Source organism: Aegilops tauschii, chromosome 5 (genome assembly GCF_002575655.3).
Source record: "Aegilops tauschii subsp. strangulata cultivar AL8/78 chromosome 5, Aet v6.0, whole genome shotgun sequence".
In the NCBI taxonomy this organism is placed as follows: Eukaryota; Viridiplantae; Streptophyta; class Magnoliopsida; order Poales; family Poaceae; genus Aegilops; species Aegilops tauschii.
Genome location: NC_053039.3, coordinates 51,226,505 through 51,253,294, shown reverse-complemented (window position 1 = coordinate 51,253,294; position 26,790 = coordinate 51,226,505). Strand labels below are relative to the sequence as shown.

The window sequence follows — 26,790 nt, the reverse complement described above, 5'->3', positions numbered from 1 at the left end:
CTTTCGCTAATCAATCGATCGCTAACTAGCTCTCTGTTGGGCCTAGCCCATCTTATTTCTTTTCTTTAATTCTTTTGTATTTTTACCTATTTTTTACTGGGCTACAGTATATATATACTTCATCATCCCCCCCCCCCCCCCCCCCCTCCCGCTCGCCTGGGCCCTGTGTGAGTTATCATGTTATTTCTTATTTGCATAGAAGTTACCGTGGTATGTTTCAACGACTCCTCCCCACACCCCTACCCCAGTCGACAAAGTTACCAGGACCGGGTACATAATTTATCATGTCTAAGAATGGTGAGTTATCATGTTATTTGCATAGAAGTTACCCTCGTGGACAAAGTTTTCAGAACCGGGGTACATAAGTTATCAGGTACGCGAAGTGTTGGTTACCAGGTTATTCACATAAAAGTTACCAAAGGGATATTTACGAAAGAAAAATAACACAACTCTGTGGTGCATAAGCTCTAATCATGTTAGTTCGATGACCGTACCTGTAAAGATCTCATTACACAAGTTCCCTCGACAAATCTCTTTTACCAAGCCTCTCTTCGAGATTTTCTAGTGTGATCACATGTCTATAAATTAGATCTCAATTAGCCAATTAGATAGTCTAGTGGTTATCTTTTCAATCCTCAGTAGAGAGGTCGAAGGTTCAAATCCCACCTTTGACAAACTTGTGGAAAATCATACCTTTCTCTGTCCTTAAAAGGTGAAAAAAATCAAGCGTCTATCTTCCTCCTTAAATGAGTATAGAAAACCTTAGCTAAATCAGGGGGGAAATCTATGAGAATTAAAAATCGTCCTTAATTCACAGGGGAAAAAATCTATCTGCTTTAATGATAATTAAAACCGTCCTTAAATCACGGGGGAAGATTCTGTGCGCGGGGGGTTCGGCTCACCTGCGGGGCTCCCAGCAGGGATTATTGTGCAGGGCCAGTAAGGGAGTGACACGTGTCCAAGTGGGCCCGCAGCTCTAATTAAGTTGGATTTATTTTGTTTCTTCCTGGTTCTTGCTGCTTCGGTCCTTGATCAGTAGACGACGGGGGAGACGACGAAGGGGGAATGGGGGATCCGTCGCCGCCAAACGAAAGACGATGAGACAAGGAGGCGTTCAAGATTGACAAATACTTTAGGATCTCCTACGTCCTCCACAACAGGTTCTCCTTCTTGCGCGTGAAGCTGTGCTTCTCGCCGGATCGATGCTCGTCGTTTAATTGGATATTTGGACACACCACAGACGGATTAATCCTCAAATTGGCGACGTGCGACGGGATGTAGTGAGGAGAAGGATAGCACCGATGGGTTATTGCTCATCAGCCGGGACGCCGCTGGCTGCCTGACCCGTCTACGGCCAGTCGAGGACGGCGTGGATGCCCGCGGCAACCGAGGAGAGTGCACATGATGCCGTCGACGAACACGTTGTTGCAGTTGTTGGCTTCGAGGTAGGAGTCTACTGCGACTGCGAGAGGGACTTTGATCATAGAGGGCGACTGAATCTCGCCGCAGCAGGAGATTAACACGGCGGCGTCCCACTGGACGAGAAACTACGGCTTCCGATCTCGTCATTTGGATTGCTTTGGCTCAATTAATTTGGCGGAGAGGCGTTAATTGACATCACAAATCCGACATGCAAGATCCTGTAGCGAGACGAGGTAAGAGATGCATGATCCAGAAAAGAAACAACGAGGAGCTGAACTGCATGTGTCATACAACCGCGCACGGTATTCCTCTACCGGCGGTAGACGAGCCAGCAACATCGCCGGTGGGCGAGCAAGAACCTGTCCGCGGCTCCGTGATAGCATCCAGTCTCGTGTTTCCTTAGCGCAGAGGCCAGGTGAGGAAGGATCGAATCATCCAAGGAGCATGTTTTTCAGACAAACACAAAATAAATCTACGAAAATGATCTGTTTCAACCGACTGATTTATCTCTCGCGTAAATCTCTCCTCCCGCGCGACGCGTGTCCTCTATTGGGCCCACACAATGCTCCCCGTCGGCCTTATCCTTTGGCTGTGAAGCCTCTTCCACACATCAGCCTAGTCTTTCTTCTCCACCGCGTGATCCCCTTTCTGCCCACTCCATGTTTTCTCACCCACCGACCACCGCTGCAAGTCTTGGGGCGGCGGAGCTGCAATGGAGCGCTCCCGGCGATGCAATGGAGCAGTTGCCGGCACTGCAATGACTGAGAGCTTGCTGGCGCCTCCTCCCGGCACTGCAATGGAGCACTCGTCGGCGCTCCAATGCAGCGCTTCCCGGCCACCGGGGCTGCGATGAAAGCCCCCGTCGCCGGCCGCCGGGTGCTGTACAATGAAGCCCTCCTCGCCGTCCACCAGTGCTGCGATGGGGTGCTCGCCGCCGCTGCAATGAGCGCTCGTCGGTGCTTCGTCCAGCGCTGCAATGGAGCGCTCGTCGGCGCTGCAATGGAGCGCTTGCCGGCCACCGGTGTTGCGATGAAAGGCCTCGTTGCCCGGCAGCCGAGTGCTTTAATGACGCCCTCGTTGTCGTCCACCAGTGCTGCAATGGAGCGCTCGCCGGTGCTGCAATGAAGACCTCGTCGCCGGCGTTGCAGCATGCTCGGGGCATGGCGAGCTTGCCGTCGTTTCGGTACGAGTTGGCCGGACGCAGGAGCGGCCGCTCGTCGGTGCTGCGTTGCAGCATGGTCAGGGAGTGGCGAGCTCGTCGGCGTCTCGCTACGAGCTGGCCGGGCGTGGCCGCTCGGCAGTGCTGCGTTGCAGCATGGTAGGGGTGTGGCGAGCTCGCCGGCGTGTCGCTACGAGCTGACATGGCGCGGCAGCTCAGCAATGCTGCGTTGCAGGATGGCGCGGCCGCTCGGCAGTGCTGCGTTTCAGCATGGCTGGGGCATGTCGAGCTGGCCTGTCACGGTTGCTCGCGGGAGTCACTCGACGGCTCTGTGGCGGCAAGCTTGCCGGCGTGGCTGCTGCAATCATGTCCTACAAATCGGCGAGCTGATGTCCCCGTCGGAGCTACGCGCGAGCGTGTGCTACTTTTGCAACTGACGCAACCGTTGTAGACGTGGGAACGGAGCGATGGCCTGGTCAACTCAACACGAGGATCAAACGGTCCTAATCGTGATGAATCGACGGCTGGCAAGGCGGCTTATCCGTTCCCAGGATCATCCGGTTTACGCCTAGCAGTCGCCATAAATCTAACTTAATTAGAGCTGCTGGCCCACTTGGACACGTGACACTCCCTAACTGGCCCTGCACGATAATGAGCCCAACCCGTGCGGGGGAAAATCGAGAAGGGATCGCGCGAGAGCAGAAGCGAATCGAGCGGCTCCAGAATCGTGTGGATCGGTCGCTAACTTCCAGTGGAAGTTAGCTTTCTCGACAACAAAAATCCTCGTGGCTCTGGTTGTTTCATGACTCTGGTTGTCGCAGCATCACATCACACTGCTAACACACATGATTCAGACAGACAAAATTCAGTAACAAAGTCTGAAAAAAATTCATGCCATGATCTGCCACCCCAAAACAACATGTAGGGCATGATTGTATCAGACAGAAAAACTGGATCCAAAATAGAGGATCCCAATCTTCAACACATCATCAAACAAACTGAACTGAAAAATCTAGGGACTATGCCAGAAAAATAACCTGGGCATCACGGCGCATCTACAAAAAGGGACAAAAAGCACCATGGGCGAACTTCCTCACCCCATAGCTACTCCGACGAGCCTTAGATGAACTCCTCTGCCGCCAAACCTAGCAGCACTGAAGAGTGCACAAACCCACACCCCCGCCTCTGATGTAGCAGCGGGCGACGAGCACCCTCAACCCCGCCACTAACCCACCCCTCCTACGTAGCAGCTCCGATGAGCACAATCCCACCCCTCTCCTCCCCTTCCTCGAATGAATCCTCCGATGCAGATCACATTTTGGGATGGATTTAGGGTCGAGAATCTAAAATACCAGTGTCTGGGTCGTCGTCGGCCCTGGACTGCGAAGAAGATGCACCTGCCTCCGCTCCCCCTTCTCCCGTCGGCTTCATCGCCTCGCCGCCGCGATGAGCTTGAAGCCCCAAAAGCGTGAAGTACAAACACGAAGAGCAGATCCGAATTATTTTAGCAAATTCCAAGTCTTCTCTAAAAAAAACGGAGTGTTCTGTGAAACGCAAACACATTCCAAATTTGTGAACAAAATTTTAAGAACTGAAACATTTTCGAAAACAAGTTTTTCTTGAAACGGGAACATTTTTTAAAATTCCAATACAATATTTGGAAACACAAACATATTTTGAAATTCCCAAACAAAATTTGAAAACTTGAACATTTTTTACATTTCTGAACAGGTTTTTAAACTCCTGAAAAAAATGAAAATGTGAACAATTTATGAAAATGGAACATTTTTTGAAATCCCAAACATTTTTTAAAAGTTGTGAAAAAAATTGAACAAAAACATTGCGATCAATTTTAGAAAAACAAGAACATTTTTTCAAAATTCCCAAACTCTTTTGAATTTATGAACATCTTTTGAAAATATTGCCATCTTTTGAAATTTTGAACGTTTCTAAATAGTACAAACATTTTTTGAAATTTCAGAACAAATTTTCGAAATATGAACTTTTAAAAAGAAAAATAAACTTTGAAAATTAAAAATAAATGTAAAAAGAAAAAGGAAAGGAAAAGAAAAGAAAGAAGAAAAATAAACAAAAACATAAAAAAAACATGTGAAAAACCGTGAAAAACAAGAATACGGGAAAACAAGTGAAAGAAATAAAATCTGGTTTAGGGAATATTCTAGGAGGTTCCCTAAACAAGAAAATACTGGGTCAGGAAACTCAAGATTTCCAAAATCAAAAAGGTTGCAACCATTAATGGGCCGGTCCAGGTAACCGTGCTAACCCCCAGCTCTGTGCGAAAGATCGATACCTCGACGCAGAATGCGTCAAATAGGATGTTCTCGGAAGTACTTCACGGAGGACGCTTTGTTGAACAAACATCCACTACAACTAATCTCACGGCCCACTGCTATCTAGATTTGCCCATGGATGATCCGATGGGCATGTCGTGCAAGTTTCGGCTGAACAAACGTTGTTCGTGTAGCAGTGCTCCTCCAGGAAGGTTTGCGCCAAACCTGACCAAATTGGTGAGCCCGGCAAGGCCTGAGCTAAACGGGTCAAGCACAACAACGCCCCGGCCAGGCACACTTATAACACGGGCCGTGCCGGGTCAGCAGGCAGGCGTGTTGACCTCCACGGCCCAGGCACGCCCCTCATAAATGTGCCGACACGCTGGCCGGATAAGCTGCTGAAAGTAAATGTTTTTCAGCAAGCAAGTAATTAAGAAGCGCTTGTTCGGGAGTCTTCCCAAAGATCACCTGGGGTGGGCTGAGAGCATGCGCTCTTAGCCGCCGTCACGTGTCGCGTTCTGGGTGCTCTCTTCAATTTTTGATTTTTTTCGCACGCGTTTTTGACTTTTTAGATAATTTTTTCATTATTGTCAGCTTTTTGGTTTTTCATTGGTCTTTCTTAACTTTTGAAAAAAAATTGCACGGAAAAAACATTTATTTTCTTCTGCGAGAAACACGGCCGTGCCTATCAGAGATGGAAATAAACGTGTTTTCTTTTTTATTTCTTCCGCGAGAGGGATGGATTTGCTTCTGCGAGAGGCACGGCCATGCCTATCGAAAACAAAAAAAAAATTCTCTTCCGCTAGAGGCACGGTTTGCTTTCGCGAGAGGCACGGTTGTGCCTATCGGAAACAAAAAAAAATTCTTTGTTTCTCTTCCGCTAGAGCCACGAGTTTGCTTTCGCGAGAGACATGGTTTTTCTTTTTTTTCGCGAGAGGCATGGTCATGCCTATCAGAAACGAAAAAAAATGTGTTTTCTTTTTTTCTTCCGTGAGAGGCACGAGTTTGCTTCAGTGAGAGGCACATTTTTCTTCCTTTCACGAGAGGTCCAATGCTTGTGCGATAAGCACGGTCGTGCCTCATTTGAAAATGAAAAAAAACATGCTCACAGTATGGTTTTCTTGTCCGGTTTTTCGTGAAAAAAAAGTTTGTCAAAACTTATCAATATAGGATCTAATTTTCGAGATCTCGATGCGAGCAATCAAACGATGGAAACAATTCGACATTTGGACCCACAGTTTATAAGAGATAAAATATTTTGAATTCACGGATATTAGAAAAAAAAAGGGAAAACTCTCGGTTGGGAAGGTGGAGCCACGCCACGACCCTTTTATAAAAGGCCGACACTGCCGTGACAGGCCTTTTTACAGCCGGGCCAGGTGGCAGAACAGCAACTAGTTAACGAGCGCTCCTTCGGGAGCCTTGCAACGATCGGCGTCACTTGGCGCGCTCTCAGCCATTCGTCACGTGTCGCGCTCTGGACGCTCCCTTCAGATTTTGTTTTTTTATTTTTCCGCACGCGTTTTCGGCTTTTTAAACGGTTTTTTTCTGGGTTTTTTCGACGTTTTGGTTTTTTCCCGGTCTTCCTTAGCTTTTCAACCAAAAAACAATTTTCGAAAAAAATTACACGAAAAACATGTTTTCTTTTTTTCTTTCGTGAAAAGTCATGGTTTTTCTTCCGCGAGAGGCACGGTTGTGCTTTCGCGAGAGTCACGGCCGTGCCTCTCGGAAAGGGAAAACAAAACGCGTTTTTTCTTTTTTTTTTCTTTCGCGAGAGCCACGGTTTTGCTTCCGCGAGAAGCACGGTTGTGCTTTCGCGAGAGTCACGGCCGTGCCTCTCGGAAAGGGAAAAAATACGCGTTTTCTGTTTTTTTTCTTTCGCGAGAGTCATGGTTTTGCTGTCGCCAGAGGTATGGTTGTGCTTTCGCGAGAGTCACGGGCGTGCCTCTTTCGGAAAGGGAAAAAAACGTGTTTTCTGTTTTTTTCCTTCCACAAGAGTCACGGTTTTACTTCCACGAGAGGCACGGCTGTGATTTCGCGAGAGGTACGGACGTGCCTCTTTCAGAAAGGAAAAAAAACCATGCTCCCGGTTGGTTTTTTCGTCCGGTTTTTTTCGTCTGATTTTTTTAATGAAAAAAAGTTCGTCAAAACCTATTAACATGGGATCTAGTTTTGAAGATCTCGACGCGAGGAATCCAATGGTGAAAACGGTTTGAGATTTGGACGCACGATTTAAGAGATAAAACGTTTTGAATAAACGGATCTACGAAAAAAGGAAAAACTCCCAGGTTGCGACAAGTGGCGCGCTGCATGGGCGCCACTTATCATGACCCGGGAAGGTGGAGTGTTCTTTGCAACGAGTACTCCTTAATTAGTGATTTCGCCAGTTCTGGGCCTGGCGCCTGCTGCACACACAAAAGCGCTGGGAGGGTATTTCTCAAAAAAGAAAAAAAGCGCTAGGAGGGTGAATCTAAAAAAGAAAAAAAGCGCTGGGAGGGGAAGCAGAGACCCCTCCGGTGTTTCTTCTCCGTTCCTGAGTTTGGACCTTATTACACCAAAATAAACCCATCTCGGGCTGCCGTCGCTTGTCGCCGCTCCGGCCTACCCTCCGCCTCAGTACTTTTGGTCGGAGGGTGGCGTCAGAACCCCACCCTAATCCCCAAAGGAAATCAGATAGACCATAGGTTGCTCGTCCCAGATCTCTGCCTCTGCCGCGAGTGGGGAATAAGAGGAGCCGCCGCCGCCGGCCGGCACCTCCGCTCCGCAGGTTGCCTCTGTTCTCTAATCTAATCCTATTATTTCCCTCTTTCCCCCGCCGCGCTCCCACTTTTTCTTTAAGTTACGGGCTGCAGAGCTAAGTAAAGATCCAATTTTTGTGATGCACACCAGATGACTTACTGATTCTGGTTTCAGACAAAATTCAGTTTACGCAGACTTGCATTATTATGTCAAATCCTTATTAACCCCATGCTCCCTAACCTCTTGTTTGTCTGATGTTCCTCAATCTTCTTTACAGCGCTTGAATGGGGAACTATCTGACGAGTAGAATAACGGCAGAGAAGCATGTCCATGTCAAGACACTGAAGAATAGCAAGGGAAGGCCTGACGTTAAATTTCATGACCTTCCAGAGGTATGTTAATTATGCCTTTCGACTTGACCCTCAGGGTAATTAGATTTCTATACTTAAATTTGTCTTCTCCTTTTGCTGAAGGATGTACTGTGTGCAATTTTATCGAAATTACCTGTGAAAGAGGCTGTTCGGACCAGTGTTTTGTCGACTGACTGGAGATGTACATGGACAGCTTGCCCCAGGCTAAGCTTCGGTGTCAATGATGTATGTAAGAATGTGAAAATGAAACATCAGCACACCCAGATGTTCATTGACCGTGTTAATGCGGTTTTGGGGAAGCACTGTGGCAGGGTTGTTGACCAACTTGAAATTAAATTTATATTCGAGAGCAAGCTTGTTGATCACCTCAATAACTGGATTAGATTTGCTATGTCGACCCACGCAAAGAATCTAGCTTTTGATTTGGCGCCACCGTCCAATCTTCTGAAATATGGGGATCATTACAGATTCCCATTTGAGCTTTTAGACAACAAAAGTATATCCTGTCTAGCGTGTCTTCAACTTAGCTTTGTGTGTTTCAAACCACCTCCTGCCGATTTCATAGGTTTCCCAAACCTAAGAAAGCTTGATCTCCATGTGGTGAAGACCACTAGGCAGGATCTCGAGAGTATCTTGTGCAGTTGCATTACTCTTGAGTGGCTAAGCATAGTCAGATGCCATCTCAAGGATGAAATGAAGGTGGTTCTGCAGCCATTGTCCCAACTGCAGTACTTGAAAATCATGCACTGTGAGGTAACCAAGATAGAGTTCGATGCTGCAAATCTATCCACCTTTGTTTATGATGGACCATACATACCTATTACCCTCCATCATGCTACGAAACTGGAGAATGCAAAATTTTGGTTCCGCGGTGCGGTTTTTCAGCGTGCTGCCACGTCACTCCTCAATGGGCTACCAGATGTACAAAACCTGACATTGCAACTTGGAATGCAACGCCTAGAGGTATTTTATATTGGGACAATATTCGAGTTATGGTTTAGCATGTAATCTTGCAATAACCTTTGCTGTTTTATCTTTCAGAGCCGGTGGACATTAAATAGCCCTCGTGTGTTTTCTCACCTCAGGCATGTGCAGATACTGTTGGTTATACATCATGAAGACAGTGACAAAATCCTCTACTTAGTTTCTTTTCTAAGGGTTTCTCCGTTCATTGAGAAGTTGGAAGTACATGTGAGTAATATTCTCAATCATTTCCCCTTTTTGTTTGTAAGCTACTCCCTCTGTAACTTAATATAAGACATTTTTTGACACTGCCATAGTGTCAAAAAACGTCTTATATCAAGTTACAGAGGTAGTACTATTTTCAACCTGCATGTACGGGGTAGCAAGAAACCCTACTAATCTTGATGACTTAAACAGTTCCGTGGCCTTTATACTATGTGGTTTGCAACCGATGGACCTTCGAGACAAGAAATACCGCTGTTGGAAGATAAATATGTGAATCTGAAGGACATGCATGTTACAGGATTCAAAGGGGCAAGAGGCCAAGCTGAATTCATCATGCACGTGGTTGAAAATGCTCCTGCAATACAGGTCGTAACTGTAGACACAGCTCAAAGGCTAACCGATGCTTTGGATCCAGGGGAACCAACCCCTAGAGTAGATAGTGCTGCTCTTGATATGGTTAGAGGCCCTCTCCTGAAGAGGCTCCCACCGAATGCAAAACTTTCACTTATTTAAGGCAGACTTCCATTTGTTGTATATACTAGAGGCTGGGGTGCGCCTTGCAGAACATCTACATTCATGATGAGTCACTTATTTTGGGACGGAGGGAGTACTACATAAGTTAATTTATTATTAGTCTGACATCTCTCAGACATCAATTGATGATTTATTGTCCAGCAGCACATTCGTAGGAGGCCATGGGGCTTGTCTGTATAGCTTAATAGTGTGAGGAGCAAACAGATTTGTAGATACGTATATACTTCCTCTGTTTCTAAATAGGAGTATAAGTCGATTTCAATATGGATTACACACGGAGTAAAATAAGTGAATCTACACTCTAAAATATGACTATATACATCCGTATGTAGTCTATATTGAAATCTCTAAAAAGAATTATATTTAGAAATGGAGGGATTAGATTGTAAAGAGGCATGGTTCGGCAGCACATGTTCATTACTCGTTCAGAAAAATTCACTAAATACAAACATCAAACTTGCACTTGGGGGTCATCTACGATCCATTATACGGTTTTGTGTACATATGTGCTGAGCTGGCGCGAGTCAACCGTTGCCAAGTGTGCATTGACCGCCACATGTGCCCAGCTCGCTCGAATACGCATGCACACGGTTTCTTTTTTGCAAAACTGCCAGAATAAAAGATTTGCCCCCCAACCTGGTCGCACACCTGGTTGGACCGAGCCGCACCCGCTCCGACCGAGCCCAGCCGATGCCCTCTCCCTCGCTCTCTGCTCTCCCAACCCTAGATGCCCTCCGCCGCGTCGCCGCCGCCGCCCTCTCTCCGTCGCCGCAGCCATTGCCGCCGCCCTCTCTCCTCATGTCATCTTCAAGCTCTGTTCGATCTGGGCTACGTGGCCGCTCCGTTGTAGTTTCGTTGATCCCGTGCCCGGATTGTGGCGAGCAGATCAAGTTCTACCGCTCTGGCATCGACGAGCACGAGGGGTGGGTCTTCTACAGGTGCACCAAACACCAGGTCAAGTTCCTCTGCCTTCTATTGGTTGGTAATCTGTACATGCTCCATATTGCTTCACTGGTTCTGCATCAGATTGATCTATAAGACTGCATTAGGGTTTTGGGTCAGATTAGGTTACTGCAATTGGTTGGTGATCTGTGATTTATGGTGGATGATACTGAATATGCTGTGTTTACTCTGTTTTAGAGTTGACTGAATATGCCCTAATAGTTAGCTGAACTTTATAGTTAACTGAACTTTTTCAGTTAACTGAATATGCTGTGTTTCCTCTGTTTTATAGGTGACTTGTGATTTCTGGCGTTGGGAGCTTGAATATGTGCATCATCTTGTTGAACATAGGGTTCTTGTTGGTGATGCTGCTGTGGATGCAATAGGAGCAGCTGAGGATAAAAGGGAGGAGCTTGAGAGGAAGAGGACTAAAGCAATAAAAGTTGATTTTGGGTCTTTTGGCTCCCCTAGTGAGAAGAACTTTGCTATCAAGCAGCAAGTTGGTATGCTGCTTGGATTAGGTAGAGAAATCCTAGTGCTGCTAAAACTGGTGATGGCTGATGTTATGGTGCTTTGTGTGCTGTGTTTCATAGTAGTTATGAAGAAGTGAGATGTAGTGAAATCAGTGAACACACTAAGTAGATTAAGTACTTGTTTTGGGTTTGGATGCATGCTTTGATGGTTGTAATGGTTGCAAGCTGCCATGGTTGTAATGGATAACTGATCAAGTAATATGAAGACTGGAGTTATGTACCAATGTTGTCATGTTATCTTGGTATGGATGTTGAATATGTACCAATGTTGTCATGTTATCTTGGTATGGATGTTGAATATGTACCAATGTTGTCATGTTATCTTGGTATGGATGTTGAATATATGTAAATTATTAATTTTTTAAATATATTTATATTATAATCATGTGTTTCAAATAATATACATATTAATAAAATAAATTGCATTGTAAAAATGAACAGTTTTATAAAATGTGAATATTTTAATATAAAACCGTTAACATATACTCCCTCCGTTCCTAAATGTAAGTCTTTGTAGAGATTTTAACATGGACTACATACGGAGCAAAATGAGTGAATCTATACTCTAAAGTGTGTCTATGTACATCCGTATTTAGTCCATATCAAAATATCCAAAAAGTCTTATATTTAGGAACGGAGGGAGTATGAGCTAAATATATAAAAAATATAAATTTACATTTTACTATGTTTCTGTGAATTATGAGAACTATTACATGAATAATTTTGTAATTTATGATTTAATTATATGGATAATTTTTAAATTAATAAGTGAATAATTTATAATGTAATTTTTTATTTATGTATATTTTTTATGACATATGATTATAATTTACATATATTTTATACACTTCTATAAAGTACTAGTGCAAAATAAGCCGCATGGATTATTTATGTATATATTATTTATAACATATGATTATTACATACATTTTATACACTTCTATAAAGTAATAGTGCAAAATGGGACGCACGGAGTGCATTTCATTATCTTTATCTTTTTTACCTACTAACTAGCAAACGGGCCCGTGCGTTGCAACGGGAGAAAAGAATACCACACGCTCTTAATTTGCAAAAAACGGTCTATAATCTGAGTATTTGCAGCTACGGCCCAAACAAAAATGGTCTTTGACAACAAAAGCGCAAGTTCAAGATTTCACATGTCTTCTATTTAAACACGGCTTGCATGTAGATTTAATACGTACAAGAAAAGGGCAAGTGATCTTCAATTTCGTCTCCAATCCTGATTTTGCTGAGATGTTCATCCACAATCCGGATCAGTATCGATATGAAAGAAAGACGGATAATGCACTGTTGATTAAGATTGCACCCTCGATAGTATTTTTTTTAAATGGTTAACAGGTAAAATAACATCATGTTCAGATTCTATATATTTTTTTAATCAAATTCCATATATAACATGTTAAATTTGAAGTTACGGTTTAGAAGATATGAGTATTTTAAAAAAACATTTGATATGTATTGCGGGTTTAATGTTAAAAACACCAGGGGGTTTCTATAAAATAGTATGACGGACTAAGAATACCTATTTTTTTATTAGTAGGTAAGCATATATGCCCGTGCGTTGCAACGGGAGAAGTAATTAAAACGTATATCAATGGACACAACAACATCTGGATGGTGCCACCTCACGATAGCAGGGATACGCATGCCGAGGTTAAAATCCATTCCCTCCTTTGTTGTGGTTATGTCACGAAAGTCTTGAAAATAATTATTAACGCAAGATTGATGGACTTCGGAAGGATTAATTTATTAATATAGGGTCTCCTCCTCATAGCAACAATCACGAAATCAGGTCTTTCTTACAAACTCGCTTAATTTATATTGACTTAACCATCCATGCAAATCAAACAATTTTATTTATTTAGTGCCAGCCAGCCATGCTAGCCCAAATCCATTTAATTCCTTCGCTCCCTATGTTCCTTGTTCTTGAATTGGCTCCCAATTTCCACGCAATTTATAAATGTATATAAATTGATGTATTCTCATGCAAAGAGTCGAGGTGGGACTTTTTAATTAAATAATGAACCTATTTTTTAGCACAAGTATGCTAGGTCAGTTGGTTGAGGCCTTTGGGGTCATGAGTTGCAATCCCGCAAAGCACAAATATTTTTTGCTACTCCCTAGTCTGCAGAAAAAAGGGTGCAACACAGGCCCTCCTGAAATTAAACATATTTCTGGTCAAATTACATATATAAATATAAATTATTTGAAAAAATACCAGGGGGACTTAATACTGGACCGAAGTTGGGCCAAAACACTACGTACTTTATTAGTAGATAGGTATAGATAATGAGTGCAGAAATAGTAAGTTTAATCCCAATTTTACAATTAAGTTAGTGAATCAGACACCCAAGCTCTAGATAAACTTGCATGAATGTCTCTAATCCATATACCTAGTTTCCATCTAAGTCTAATTTGAATTTACCTTAGCAGCATGAAATCACTCTTCCATGGCAAACTCACAATTTTCTTTTACACGGCCGTGTATTGTCTACACATGCTGATATATGAGCATAAACACGCAGTGTGAAATGTGAATGCACGCACACTGCACTTCTGATGTACCGTGGCTTCAGATGAAACATATCACGGAGAGTTTCTGCATCGGTGAACTAATATTCTACTCCACCAACCACATTATTGGAGAGGAGAGGTGCACACTTTCTGATTGGTTCCGCCGGATCACAAGCTCTGCATCAATTGATTCCTTCCGGCCGGAAGGCACATATGACATATCCATCCAGCTGCTTGTCTGCTTGCCCACGGTGGTTGGAAACGTAGTCAGACTCTCGATCTGGATGCTCCCAATGCTGATCTGCATGTATGCTCTTGGCCCGAGCCTCTCGCGTATATGATCGGCGGCGGCCGGCCGAGGAGCTAGCGGAGACACCCCACCGTACCTCGTCCCGACACCTAGCCCTGCTAAAGCTGGAGCTGGAGTATGATATGCCGGGCGTCCTGCGCGTGCATAAGAGCGGCCGCGTCGAGCGCCAATGGCGTCTCTTCCAAGGACGTCGTCCTTGACCCCGCGGCCAACATCCAGGCCCGCCTCTACCTCCCCACCGCCGTCGCTGCGGAGCCCGAAGTTCCCCGTCGTCATCTTCTTCCACGGCGACGCGTTCTTCGTCCACACCGCCGCGTCCCCGCTCTACCACAGCTACTGCGCCTAACTCGTCGCAGCCGTCCCCACCGTCGTCATCTCAGTCGACTACCGTGTCTCGCCGCGGAGTACCCCATCCCAGCCGCATACGACGGCGCCGAGCCCTGGCTCGCGCGCACGGCGAAGCCTCACACGTCGTCCTCAAGGGCGACAGCGCCGGTGCGAACATGGCGCACGCCACGACGATACGGATTGGGAAGGAGCGCATCGACGGCTACAGCGACAAGGTCAGCGCCGTGGCGCTCCTAAACCCCTACTTCCGGGTGCCGCGGCGAATCATCGTGGGGCTGCACGATATGTTCTCAGGTGCCCATCTATCTATGTCATGTCATTGAGGCGGTACGCCGTAGTGCCTAGGGTGCCGAGTGCTCGCCGTCCGGCAGCACGACACGACGTGTCATGGCTCGTTGAAGGCCAATCGCACCCAGAGCGAGACCATAGGCCTACGTGCTTCGAAGAAGTAGAGGAGGAGGCTTGGTTGTGCCTGTATTTATTGCAGGAGGGACGACCGTGGCTGGATGTACTTGTGTCGTTCACGGCAAGTTGTGGCAACGTATTTTATTGCCTAAATACTCAATCGTGCAGCTGCGCTATTTGGCTCAGTTGGGCGCACGCTCATGGACCGCTTGATGAGAGAGATTGATCCCAGATTTGAAAAGCTGCACACCCACTAATTCTATATATGGAAAGATTCTAAAATAAAGTATGTTAATTTTTCTCCACATCGTCTGGCTAACCATGAGAAGCCAATGATAACGTAACATGCATTAATTTTGGTACAAGAAAATTCAAAACCTATAACTTTCAAACCGCTTATCGAAATTATGATCTGTCTTCACTGTTGGCTTCCTCGTGACGAGCTCTTCAAAACTAGATCACATATGAATATGTTCCGATGATTTTTTTCAAAAGCAACTTCGATGCTAAATGAGGCAACTTTAGTGCTAAGTAGGAGCAACTCTAGACGAATTGAACCGTGTCTATTAGTGAATTTGCCTAGTAGCCTCCTAACTAGCTGTGTGCAGTAGTGTAATAGGTGGTTACCAAGGTTGGTAAGTTGCATACATTGGAAACTAAGTTGTAGATAGTTTAGTTGTCTGCCATACTGTGAAAGTTTCTTACTGTACATTGGAATGTTGTCTAACATGGCTTTTAAGTTGTCTGCCTCAGAAACCAAGTTACCTACAACACTATGAAGTTGCCTACGGGTGATCCCCAATTGCCAAAATACTATGAAAGTTGTCCATCAAGGCACCTAAGTTTCCTACACTGCCAAAAAGTTTTTGTTGGAGCTAAGTTGTCTACCATGATTCGAAATTTGAAAACTATGTGGGGATGGACGGTATAAGAGCCTTGTTCTTTCTTTTCTGGGGAGTCTTACAACCAACGCTACTGAGCACGCGAGTGTTGAGTATCCAGATCGCGAGTGTTGACTAGTTTCATAAGTGGGGGCAGATGAGAAGTTGCATAGGGGGTGATAACAAGCTTCATAGGGGTCTGGATCAGACAGTTGCCCACAAAACTGCGCAAGTTGTTCATAATTTTCGCACGAGTTCTCATCGAAAATCATTGAAATCTCCAGATATAATGATGAAAACACACATGAGTTGCTTGTTGAATGCACTGTAGTTACACAGAACACCCCAAAAGGTTCTAACTTTTTTTTGTGATACTCGAGTGCATAACAATCTCAGAGTTCCTTGTTTTGCCTCCAATAGCCCCATCAATAGTCATCTTTTTAGTGTATTGTAGGCAAATGAAATAGTAATGGCAGTCAACTAAACATCACTAATAGGCAACTTCATAGTGTTTTGTACGCAACATAGAAAAGCAATAATAATCAACTTCATAATATTTTGTAGGCAACTAGGCATCAATGCTAGGCAACTGACCATCCACTGTAGGCAACTGATTAACCATGGTAGGCAAGTGTGATAATGTTAGCAAAATTCATTGATACACATATTGCAATGAAATTGCTTATATGTTGTAGCACTAAAGGTGCCTCATCCTTATTGTGGTTTTCTCATCTTTTTTTCCATAAACCAACCTAATACGTAGTCCTACTAGGGAAAAATGAAGTTGCTTCCCTATTGCACTAAAGTTGCCTCTGTTGCACCCAAAGTTGCCTCGATAAAAAGTTTGGGGTGGCATAGAGTTAGGATACTTGCTAGTTATGGTAGACAACTTAGAGATGAAGCTAGTCAATTTGGTAGTTGCAATAACCAATTTAGAAGGATTTTTCGTTGATAAGTAGTCATACTAGTACAAAAAAGAAGTTGCTTTCTTATAGCACTACAGTTGCATCAATACAACCCAAAGTTGCCCACGAAACAAGTTTATCAAAATGTACCCATATGGGATCTAGTTTCGAAGTACTCGTCGTGAGAAACCCAATGGTGAAAACGGATCTGAATTCCGATGCACGAATCAAAAGTTATAACTTTTTGAATTTTTTTGAAACCCAAAAAAATGCACGCGGGACAAGATCGTAAGTAATTTCCTGAGTAGCGTGAATACGTCAAGTGTTTTCTTTTGAGATGTCAGTTGGTTTCGGAATCATGTGGACGTGGGGTGAGAAACTGATTTGCTTTTTTTAGAAAGTGACAGCCCGCCTTCCTTTTGGGAAGAGCGCTCGATCCCGCGAGCGGGCGCTCGGGCGCCAGGTAGCCACGTCCATTTTATTGGGACTTGCTACGGGCTGTGGCTTCGGGCGCACATATCAGCTTTTTTGTCCAGCGCCAGGGCACAAATAGTACCACCTCGCGTATATGTTTTAAATTTAAAGTAAAACATAAACTTACGAAAAGAAGCGTATTGTGACGATGAACCCACGGAGTCAATCCGTGCTTTATTATTATTAGGGAAAGATAATAAAGCACACATTGCATCCGCCGGGTTCACCATCATCTTCCTTTTTATGGTTATTCTTCTGGTCCATCCGGGATTTTTTTTTAAATTGTACAAGTCAGGATTCGAACACAAAACCATCGCCATGAGGCGAACATGTGCTAGCAACCTCACCAATCCGCTGTTTGTGTATCTCTACTCCTAATGTCTCAGTTGGTAGTCTCCGTGGTTAATTTTCGTCCCACCTTTCCTGGTTTTTTTCTCCTCCCTCCCACCTCCCAACTCCCCCGCAGTAACGATCCCACCTCCCAGTTTCGTAGGTTTTTTTTCGTCGGTTTTTTATTCGCCCCCCTCCCACTGGCCGGACAAACCCAACGTTTATTTGGTAACATAATGAATTCACATATGGTGATTGATTTCTTCTTTGGTAACCCAACTAACGGATGGTAATCAATCTTCAAATACCAAAACCAAACGTACAAGGCAACAATCTCTACTCCTAATGGAGCAGTTGGTAGTCTCGCTTCCAGGGTTTTTTTCGTCTCACCTTCATCGGGTTTTTTTCGTCACGATTTTTTTTGCTGGTTTTATTTCGTCCCCCTCCGACCACCCCTTCCGATGGATTTTTTCCTCTGGTTCCTTTCCGTCCCACCTCCCGTCTTTGCTCGACATGCAAAGCCGCCCCGATCGATCAAATCTGGATCTCGGCGGCGGTGCCTCCTCCCTCTCCCCGCGCACCGGCGCATCCTTCGGAGCCCTCCCCGCCACCTCCCTTCCCAGCGCCCACTCGACTGCCCCTCCTCGCCACATCGCGGCCGTGAGAGCCCTCAAAAAGCTGGCCCTGGAGGACTGCTTCAAGAGGATGATCTGCTTCGAGACTCTGAACCCGTCGTGCCTGCTGCTGCCGTGCGACCAGGCGCCCGAGATCTTCGACATCGCCGGCCACTTCGCTGGGTCAGGCAGCGCCAAGGACCCGCCCAGGATCCCCGTCATATGCAAGCCCAACGTCGGCGCCATGGAGCCGGCCCTCAAGATCGCCGACGTCAACCCAGATCCGTGCGCTACCTCCCTTTGCCGCCGGATCCCCGCGAGGCATGCTCAGATCCGTCCGCCAACCGCTGGCGACGAGGCGTACGGCGCCGCCATGGCCGTGCTCGAGCGCCTCCAAGAACCCGCAGAGGAGAATCGAGGCGTGGCGCCTCCTGGACTCCGTTCGTCGCCGCTTTGGCGACGGCGTCCCCGCCGCTGGGCAGGAAGAGTGTTTCCACGCCTTCAACCTCCGTGTCCACGATGTCGTACTCGATGCCCACCTGCAAGGTCAGCCTCCCATCCTCCCGGTCCTTCCCAGCAAATTGATCTGGGCTTCAACCATGAATTAAACGTCCTGGTCTCTAATGGGAACTTTTTTGTTACTGAACTTCGTAATTGGTTTGCATAAAATCTGAGGTCTCTCTGACATATTTTACTTGACCACGGTTTGCTTCAGAATTCTACTTTATGTGAGCATTACTTTCTTAGTGTATCTGATTTACTTGGAGGAGTATTTAATTACACGTATGTGTAGTACAAGTTGTTATTTCCTAATAATTTTGATGGCCTCTAAGCATCGTTGTTCATGTCTATTATTATTTATGAAAGCTACATGTCTTGGAGGGAAGTTGCGACTTGAGGGAGTGAACTCCCATTCTCTCAATTTCTTGGCATGGCCATGCTTGCAGTACTGATAAGACATGCTTCAAAAATGGAGGAGGGAGGACGTGAGCTGCTGCCTTGGTTCCTGTCCGCACCAGCTGCCACAGTATGTAATCAGGCCTCCACTATCGTCCTCTGAATTTTGGATTACATGCATCTACAAGAGCGTGAGAACTTGAGAGGGTAGCACAATGCTACGTAGAAGTTATTTTTCTCCATGAAGTTGATCATGCGAAGCTGGTGCCAGATAGAAGGTTAATTGAGTTCTCATCTCCAAAATGTTTGCATTCTAAGTATCCTCTTTGATTCAGTGGTTACATGATGCTACAGTTCACTTGTTTTTCACCTCTTGATGCTACTATACACAGAAGGTGTTTGCTAATTTGCACATTAAAATTTTCTGATAAACTATGCCAATATCACATGCATATGTATTTTTTAGTGATGTCCGATTATTAATCCATGCTACAATAGAACGTGCCCACATAACAAGTTTTTCCGCAATCTTCGCAAGCAAGTATTTGTTTGTCTAACTGTAGGTGGGATAACAAGATCCACTGTGTGTGTGCAATGGTAACAATAAATACTCTGTCATTAGGGAGATTTCTGATAATTCTACTCTGCATTTTTTTGCTTTCGTACAAGTGTTCTGCCGCATTGTGGAACTACGATTGACAAATATGATACACCTCAGGAGTTATTTTTGAAGGAAATATGCCTTAGAGGCAATAATAAAGTTATTATTTATTTTCTTATTTCATGATAAATGTTTATTATTCATGCAAGAAATTGTATTAACCGGAAACTTAGTATATGTGTGAATACATAGACAAAACAAAGTGTCCTTAGTATGTCTCTACTTGACTAGTTCGTTCATCTAAGATGATTATGTTTCCTAACTATAAACATGTGTTGTCATTTGATGAACGGGATCACATCATTAGGAGAATGATGTGATGGACAATACCCATTCGTTAGCTTAGCATTATGATAGTTACAGTTTCATTGCTACTGCTTTTTTCATGACTTATACATGTTCCTCGGACTATGAGATTATGCAACTCCCAAATACCGGAGGAACACCTTGTGTGCTATCAAACGTCACAACGTAACTGTGTGATTATAAATATGCTCTATAGACGTCTTCGATGGTGTTTGTTGAGTTGGCATAGATCGAGATTAGGATTTGTCACTCTGTGTATCGGAGAGGTATCTCTGGGCCCTCTCGGTAATGCACATCACTATAAGCCTTGCAAGCATTGTGACTAATGAGTTAGTTGCGGGATGATGCATTACGGAACGAGTAAAGAAACTTTCCGGTAACGAGATTAAACTAGGTATTGAGATACCGACGATCAAATCTCGGGCAAGTAACATACTGATGACAAAGGGAACAACGTATGTTGTTATGCGGTTTGACCGACAAAGATCTTCGTAGAATATGTAGAAACCAATATGAGCATCCAGGTTCCGCTATTGGTTATTGACCGGAGATGAGTCTCGGTCATCTCTACATAATTCTTGAACCCGTAGGGTCCGCACACTTAACGTTCTGTGACGATTTGTATTATGAGTTATGTGATTTGATGACCGAAATTTGTTTGGAGTCCCGAATGAGATCGGCGACATGACGAGGAGTCTCGAAATGGTCGAGAGATCGATATATTGGAAAAGGCTATATTCGGACATCAGAAAGGTTCCGAGTGATTCGGGTATATTTTTCGGAGTACCGGAGAGTTACGGGAATTCGTATTGGGCCTTAATGGGCCATACGGGAAAGGAGAGAAAGGCCTCAAGGGTGGCCGCGTCCCTTCCCCATGGACTGGTCCAAATTGGACTAGGGAAAGGGGGCGCCCCCTTCCTTTTCCCTTCCCTTTTTCCTATTCCATGTGGGAGGTGGAATCCTACTAGGACTACCCTCCATCCTTTATATACGTGGCCAGGGGGCACCCCATAGACACACAAGTTGATCATTGATCTCTTAGCCGCGTGCGGTGCCCCCCTCTACCATAATCCACCTTGGTCATATCGTTACAGCACTTAGGCGAAGCCCTGCATCGGTAGCTTCATCATCACCGTCATCATGCCGCTGTGCTGACGAAGCTCTCCCTCGACACTCTGCTGGATCGTGAGTTCGTGGGACGTCACTGAGCCGAACGTGTGCAGATCGCGGAGGTGCCGTACTTTTGATGCTAGGATCGGTCGATCGTGAAGACGTACGACTACATCAACCATGTTGTCATAACGCTTCCGCTTACGGTCTATGAGGGTACGTAAACAAACACTCTTCCCTCTCGTTGCTATGCATCATCATGATCTTGCGTGTGTGTAGGATTTTTTTTGAAATTACTACGTTCCCCAACACTTTATATATATGGACTGAAAATTGATTTAGGTTTTTCTGTCATACAGATTGGGCATCAAAGTAGACGACAAAGGATGACAAACGATTAAGTTCTGCACCTTAGTCCACTTACAACTTATAAGTTGATTGATACTTTTCATTTTATATTGATGTGCTTCCAACGAGAACAAATTTTTCACCGGATGTGTTTCATTACATATGCCATTTTATTTGTGTGAAGTCTTTGAGACTTTCCTTTGATTCTTTATTTTAACGGCGTGAAAAAGGATTATAAGTAATGTTGGGTTCCCGGCAGGACAAAGGTAGGAAGAGAAGCAAATCATAACCTTTAGGTTCATGGTCTAGGAGCAGGAAAGTACATGTCCATCTTTGTGGTATTCTCATATGAATAAGCATAATACTACGTACAGAATCTCTCAATTGTGTAGACAGGTCATCAAGTAATGGTTAGTAATTCATAATACTGCTTCACCTTTATGTTAATGATCCGCTTTTAAGTGTTTGTTGCCAAAGTGAGCATCAAATTGTAGGAATCTCAATCTTTTTTTCTATATTTCTCGCAAGGCTCTTGTACGGTAGATATTTTTGCTTGGTCATAAATGAATTAGTCCCATGCTCTGACAGTAAGATAATGGAGCTAGGTGGACGAACATCGGCATTGATGCCAAGATTATCTGACATCTTGTTGTAGTAGTGTCTTAATTGGATATGTTTACAGTTCTAAAATCAATGTTCATCAGCATCTAGCCTTCTAACTAAAAAGTCATCCAGCCTTCTAACTAAAAAGTATTTTCGCAAGGGCTTCTCTGCACCGGTACGCTCTCTCGCTGGTACACAATTTGAGGCATGGGAGCGAGGGGCACGTTGTGAGGTCGTCTTCGGTCATGGCTACAACTTATGACGAGAAGGGGATTTATGCTTAGTAGGCTGCGACGTGGTTAGCAAGTCATTGTCGCAGTCTCCGCCTCCCAGGTTGCCTCGGCTTCCTATTGGTGTGTGTTGCTGCAACAACCCCTTTCGGCCACCTCTGAGGTTGGGCAATGTGGCGACTGATGTCAAGGGCGTCTCCATCTTACGTGCAAGGCACAAATTGCACCGCACGCAACATCTTGCTATGCATGGCCACTGATGTCAAAGGTGGGTTCCAGTTTGACGACCTTTCTACCAAGTCTCCATGCATGATCTGCTTCTTTCATGTACTTTCTCCATCTACTGTTATACTATCTTGCAACTACGGCTTATCCTGCTTCATGTATTGGGCCTTAGTGGGCCTGAGAGGAGAGACAGGGCAGCAGCCAGGAGGTGGCACACCCCCTCCCATGAGGAGTCCGAATTGGACTAGGGGAGGGGGGCGCGACCCCTCTTTCCCTAACCCTCTCCCTCTTTTTCCTTCCCCCTTCCCTCTTCCTAGTTGGACTAGGAAAGGGGAGTCCTACTCCTACTAGGAGGAGGACTCCCCCCTCCTTGGCGCGCCCCAAGCGCCGGCCGGCCTCCCCCTTGCTCCTTTATATACGGGGGCAGGGGGCACCTCTACACACAAGTTGATCTGTTGATCTCTCCCAGCCGTGTGCGGTGCCCCCCTCCACCATATTCCACATCGGTCATATCGTAGCGGTGCTTAGGCAAAGCCCTGCGTCGGTAGCAACATCATCACCGTCATCACGCCGTCGTGCTGACGGAACTCTCCCGTGAAGCTCTGCTGGATCGAAGTTCGCGGGACGTCATCGAGCTGAACGTGTGCTGAACTCGGAGGTGTCGTACGTTCGGTACTTGGATCGGTCGGATCGTGAAGACGTACGACTACATCAACCGTGTTGTGCTAACACTTCCACTTTCGGTCTATGAGGGTACGTGGACAACACTCTCCCCTCTCGTTGCTATGCATCACCATGATCTTGCATGTGCGTAGGAATTTTTTTGAAATTACTACGTTCCCCAACAATGGTATCAGAGCCTGGTTTTATGCGTTGATGTTATATGCACGAGTAGAACACAAGTGAGTTGTGGGCGATATAAGTCATACTGCTTACCGGCATGTCATACTTTGGTTTGGCGGTATTGTTGGATGAAGCGGCCCGGACCGACATTACGCGTACGCTTACGCGAGACTGGTTCTTCCGACGTGCTTTGCACAGAGGTGGCTGGCGGGTGTCAGTTTCTCCAACTTTAGTTGAACCGAGTGTGGCTATACCCGGTCCTTGCGAAGGTTAAAACAACACCAACTTGACAAACTACCGTTGTGGTTTTGATGCGTAGGTAAGAATGGTTCTTGCTCAGCCCGTAGCAGCCACGTAAAACTTGCAACAACAAAGTAGAGGACGTCTAACTTGTTTTTGCAGGGCATGTTGTGATGTGATATGGTCAAGGCATGATGCTATATTTTATTGTATGAGATGATCATGTTTTGTAACCGAGTTATCGGCAACTGGCAGGAGCCATATGGTTGTCGCTTTATTGTATGCAATGCAATCGCCATGTAATTGCTTTACTTTATCACTAAGCGGTAGCGATAGTCGTAGAAGCAATAGTTGGCGAGACGACAACGATGCTACGATGGAGATCAAGGTGTCGCGCCGGTGACGATGGGGATCATGACGGTGCTTCGGAGATGGAGATCACAAGCACAAGATGATGATGGCCATATCATATCACTTATATTGATTGCATGTGATGTTTATCTTTTATGCATCTTATCTTGCTTTGATTGACGGTAGCATTATAAGACGATCTCTCACTAAATTTCAAGGTAAAAGTGTTCTCCCTGAGTATGCACCGTTGCCAAAGTTCGTCGTGCCGAGACACCACGTGATGATCGGGTGTGATAAGCTCAACGTTCATCTACAACGGGTGCAAGCCAGTTTTGCACACGCAGAATACTCGGGTTAAACTTGACGAGCCTAGCATATGCAGATATGGCCTCGGAACACTGAGACCGAAAGGTCGAGCGTGAATCATATAGTAGATATGATCAACATAATGACGTTCACCATTGAAAACTACTCCATTTCACGTGATGATCGGTTATGGTTTAGTTGATTTGGATCACGTGATCACTTAGATGATTAGAGGGATGTCTGTCTAAGTGGGAGTTCTTAAGTAATATGATTAATTGAACTTTAAATTTATCATGAACTTAGTCCTGGTAGTATTAGCATATCTATGTTGTAGATCAAGAGCTCGCGTTTAGCTCCCCTGTTTTATTTTTGATATGTTCCTAGAGAAAACTAAGTTGAAAGATGATAGTAGCAATGATGTGGACTAGGTCCGTGATCTGAGGATTATCCTCATTGCTGCACAGAAGAATTATGTCCTTGATGCACCATTAGGTGACAGACCTATTGCTGGAGTAGATACACACGTTATGAACGTTTGACAAGCTCGGTATGATGACTACTTGATAGTTTAGTGCACCATGCTTGACGGCTTAGAACTGGGACTTCAAAAATGTTTTGAACACCATGGAGCATATAAGATGTTCCAAGAGTTCAAATTGGTATTTCATACTCATGCCCGTGTCGAAAGGTACGAGACCTCTGACAGTACTTTGCCTAAAAGATGGAGGAGAATAGCTCAACCAGTGAGCATGTGCTCAGATTGTCTGGGTACTACAATTAAGGCAAGACATTTGTTGCTAAGAATGGATCCTTTCTAGAGAAGGAGTTTCTCTCGAAAGAAGTGAGTGGGAGGAAAGTAGAACTTGATGAGGTAACTGTACCTGCTTCCTTATTGGAAAGTAGTTCATCAAAGAAATCTGTTCCTTTGATTCCTACACCAATTAGTGAGGAAGCTAATGATGATGATCATGTCACTTCAGATCAAGTTACTACCGAACCTCGTAGGTCAACCAGAGTGAGATCCGCACCAGAGTGGTATGGTAATCCTGTTCTGGAGGTCATGTTACTTGACCATGACGAACCTACGAACTATGAAAGCGATGATGAGCCCAAATTCCGCGAAATGGCTTGAGGCCATGAAATCTGAGATGGGATCCATGTATGAGAACAAAGTGTGGACTTTGGTTGACTTGCCCGATGATCGGCAAGCCATGGAAAATAAAAGGATCTTCAAGAGGAATAAGGACGCTGATAGTAGTGTTACTATCTACAAAGCTAGACTTGTTGAAAAAGGTTTTGACAAAGTTCAAGGTGTTGACTACGACGAGATTTTCTCACTCATAGCGATGCTTAAGTCTGTCCGGGTCATGTTAGCAAATTGCCACATTTTATGAAATCTGGCAAATGGATGTCAAAACTACATTCGTTAATGGATTTCTTAAAGAAGAGTTGTATATGATGCAACCAGAAGGTTTTGTCGATCCTAAAGGTGCTAACAAAATGTGCAAGCTCCAGCGATCCATCTATGGACTGGTGCAAGCATCTCGGAGTTGGAATATACGCTTTGATGAGTTGATCAAAGCAGATAGTTTTATACAGACTTGCGATGAAGCTTGTATTTACAAGAAAGTGAGTGGGAGCACTACAACATTTCTGATAAGTATATGTTAATGACATATTGTTGATCGAAAATAATGTATAATTTTCTGGAAAGCATAAAGGAGTATTTGAAAGAAGTTTTTCAAAGAAAGACCTCGGTGAAGCTGCTTACATATTGAGTATCAAGATCTATAGAGATAGATCAAGACGCTTGATAAGTTTTTTCAATGAGTACATACCTTGACATGATTTTGAAGTAGTTCAAAATGGAACAGTCAAAGAAAGAGTTCTTGACTGTGTTACAAGGTGTGAAATTGAGTAGACTCAAAGCCCGACCATGGCAGAAGATAGAGAGAGAATGAAAGTCATTCCCTATGCCTCAGCCATAGGTTCTATAAAGTATGCCATGCTGTGTACCAGATCTATTGTATACCCTACACTGAGTTTGGCAAGGGAGTACAATAGTGATCTAGGAGTAGATCACTGGACAACGGTTAAAATTATCCTTAATGGAATAAGGATATGTTTCTCGATTATGGAGGTGACAAAAGGTTCATCGTAAAGTGTTACGTCGATGCAAGTTTTGACACTGATCCAGATGACTCTAAGTCTCAATCTGGATACATATTGAAAGTGGGAGCAATTAGCTAGAGTAGCTCCATGCAGAGCATTGTTGACATAGACATTTGCAAAATACATACGGATCTGAATGTTGCAGAACCGTTGACTAAACTTCTCTCACAAAGCAAAACACGATCACACTTTAGTACTCTTTCGGTGTTAATCACATGGCGATGTGAACTAGATTACTGACTCTAGTAAATCCTTTGAGTGTTGGTCACATGACGATGTGAACTATGGGTGTTAATCACATGGTGATGTGAACTATTGATGTTAAATCACATGGCAATGTGAACTAGATTATTGACTCTAGTGCAAGTGGGAGACTGAAGGAAATATGCCCTAGAGGCAATAATAAAGTTATTATTTATTTCCTTATTTCTTGATAAGTGTTTATTATTCATGCTAGAATTGTCTTAACCGGAAACTTAGTACATGTGTGAATACATAGACAAACAGAGTGTCACTA

At 44.6% G+C, this 26,790-nt stretch overlaps 2 protein-coding genes across 4 annotated transcripts; both read left to right on the top strand.

The window, feature by feature from the left end:
* The first annotated feature begins 7,345 nt into the window (after positions 1 to 7,345).
* LOC109746042 (F-box/FBD/LRR-repeat protein At1g13570) lies at positions 7,346 to 9,835 on the top strand. 2 transcript variants are annotated; one of them, XM_073499773.1, is made up of 6 exons: positions 7,346 to 7,516; positions 7,572 to 7,639; positions 7,889 to 8,003; positions 8,085 to 8,945; positions 9,024 to 9,173; positions 9,363 to 9,835. In XM_073499773.1, exons 3-6 carry the CDS (start codon positions 7,896 to 7,898, stop codon positions 9,681 to 9,683), a joined length of 1,440 nt encoding a protein of 479 aa, XP_073355874.1. In that variant the 5' UTR covers positions 7,346 to 7,516; positions 7,572 to 7,639; positions 7,889 to 7,895; the 3' UTR covers positions 9,684 to 9,835. The 2 variants fall into 2 exon arrangements, with proteins under 2 accessions (XP_073355874.1, XP_040244761.1); XM_040388827.3 differs by having other exon boundaries at positions 7,384 to 7,639.
* Positions 9,836 to 17,830: 7,995 nt separating this feature from the next.
* On the top strand, positions 17,831 to 19,290 carry LOC109746043 (uncharacterized). 2 transcript variants are annotated; one of them, XM_020305160.4, is made up of 2 exons: positions 17,831 to 18,527; positions 18,849 to 19,290. In XM_020305160.4, exons 1-2 carry the CDS (start codon positions 17,881 to 17,883, stop codon positions 18,877 to 18,879), a joined length of 678 nt encoding a protein of 225 aa, XP_020160749.1. In that variant the 5' UTR covers positions 17,831 to 17,880; the 3' UTR covers positions 18,880 to 19,290. The 2 variants fall into 2 exon arrangements, with proteins under 2 accessions (XP_020160749.1, XP_020160747.1); XM_020305158.4 differs by having other exon boundaries at positions 17,832 to 18,527; positions 18,929 to 19,290.
* The last annotated feature ends 7,500 nt before the right edge of the window (positions 19,291 to 26,790 follow it).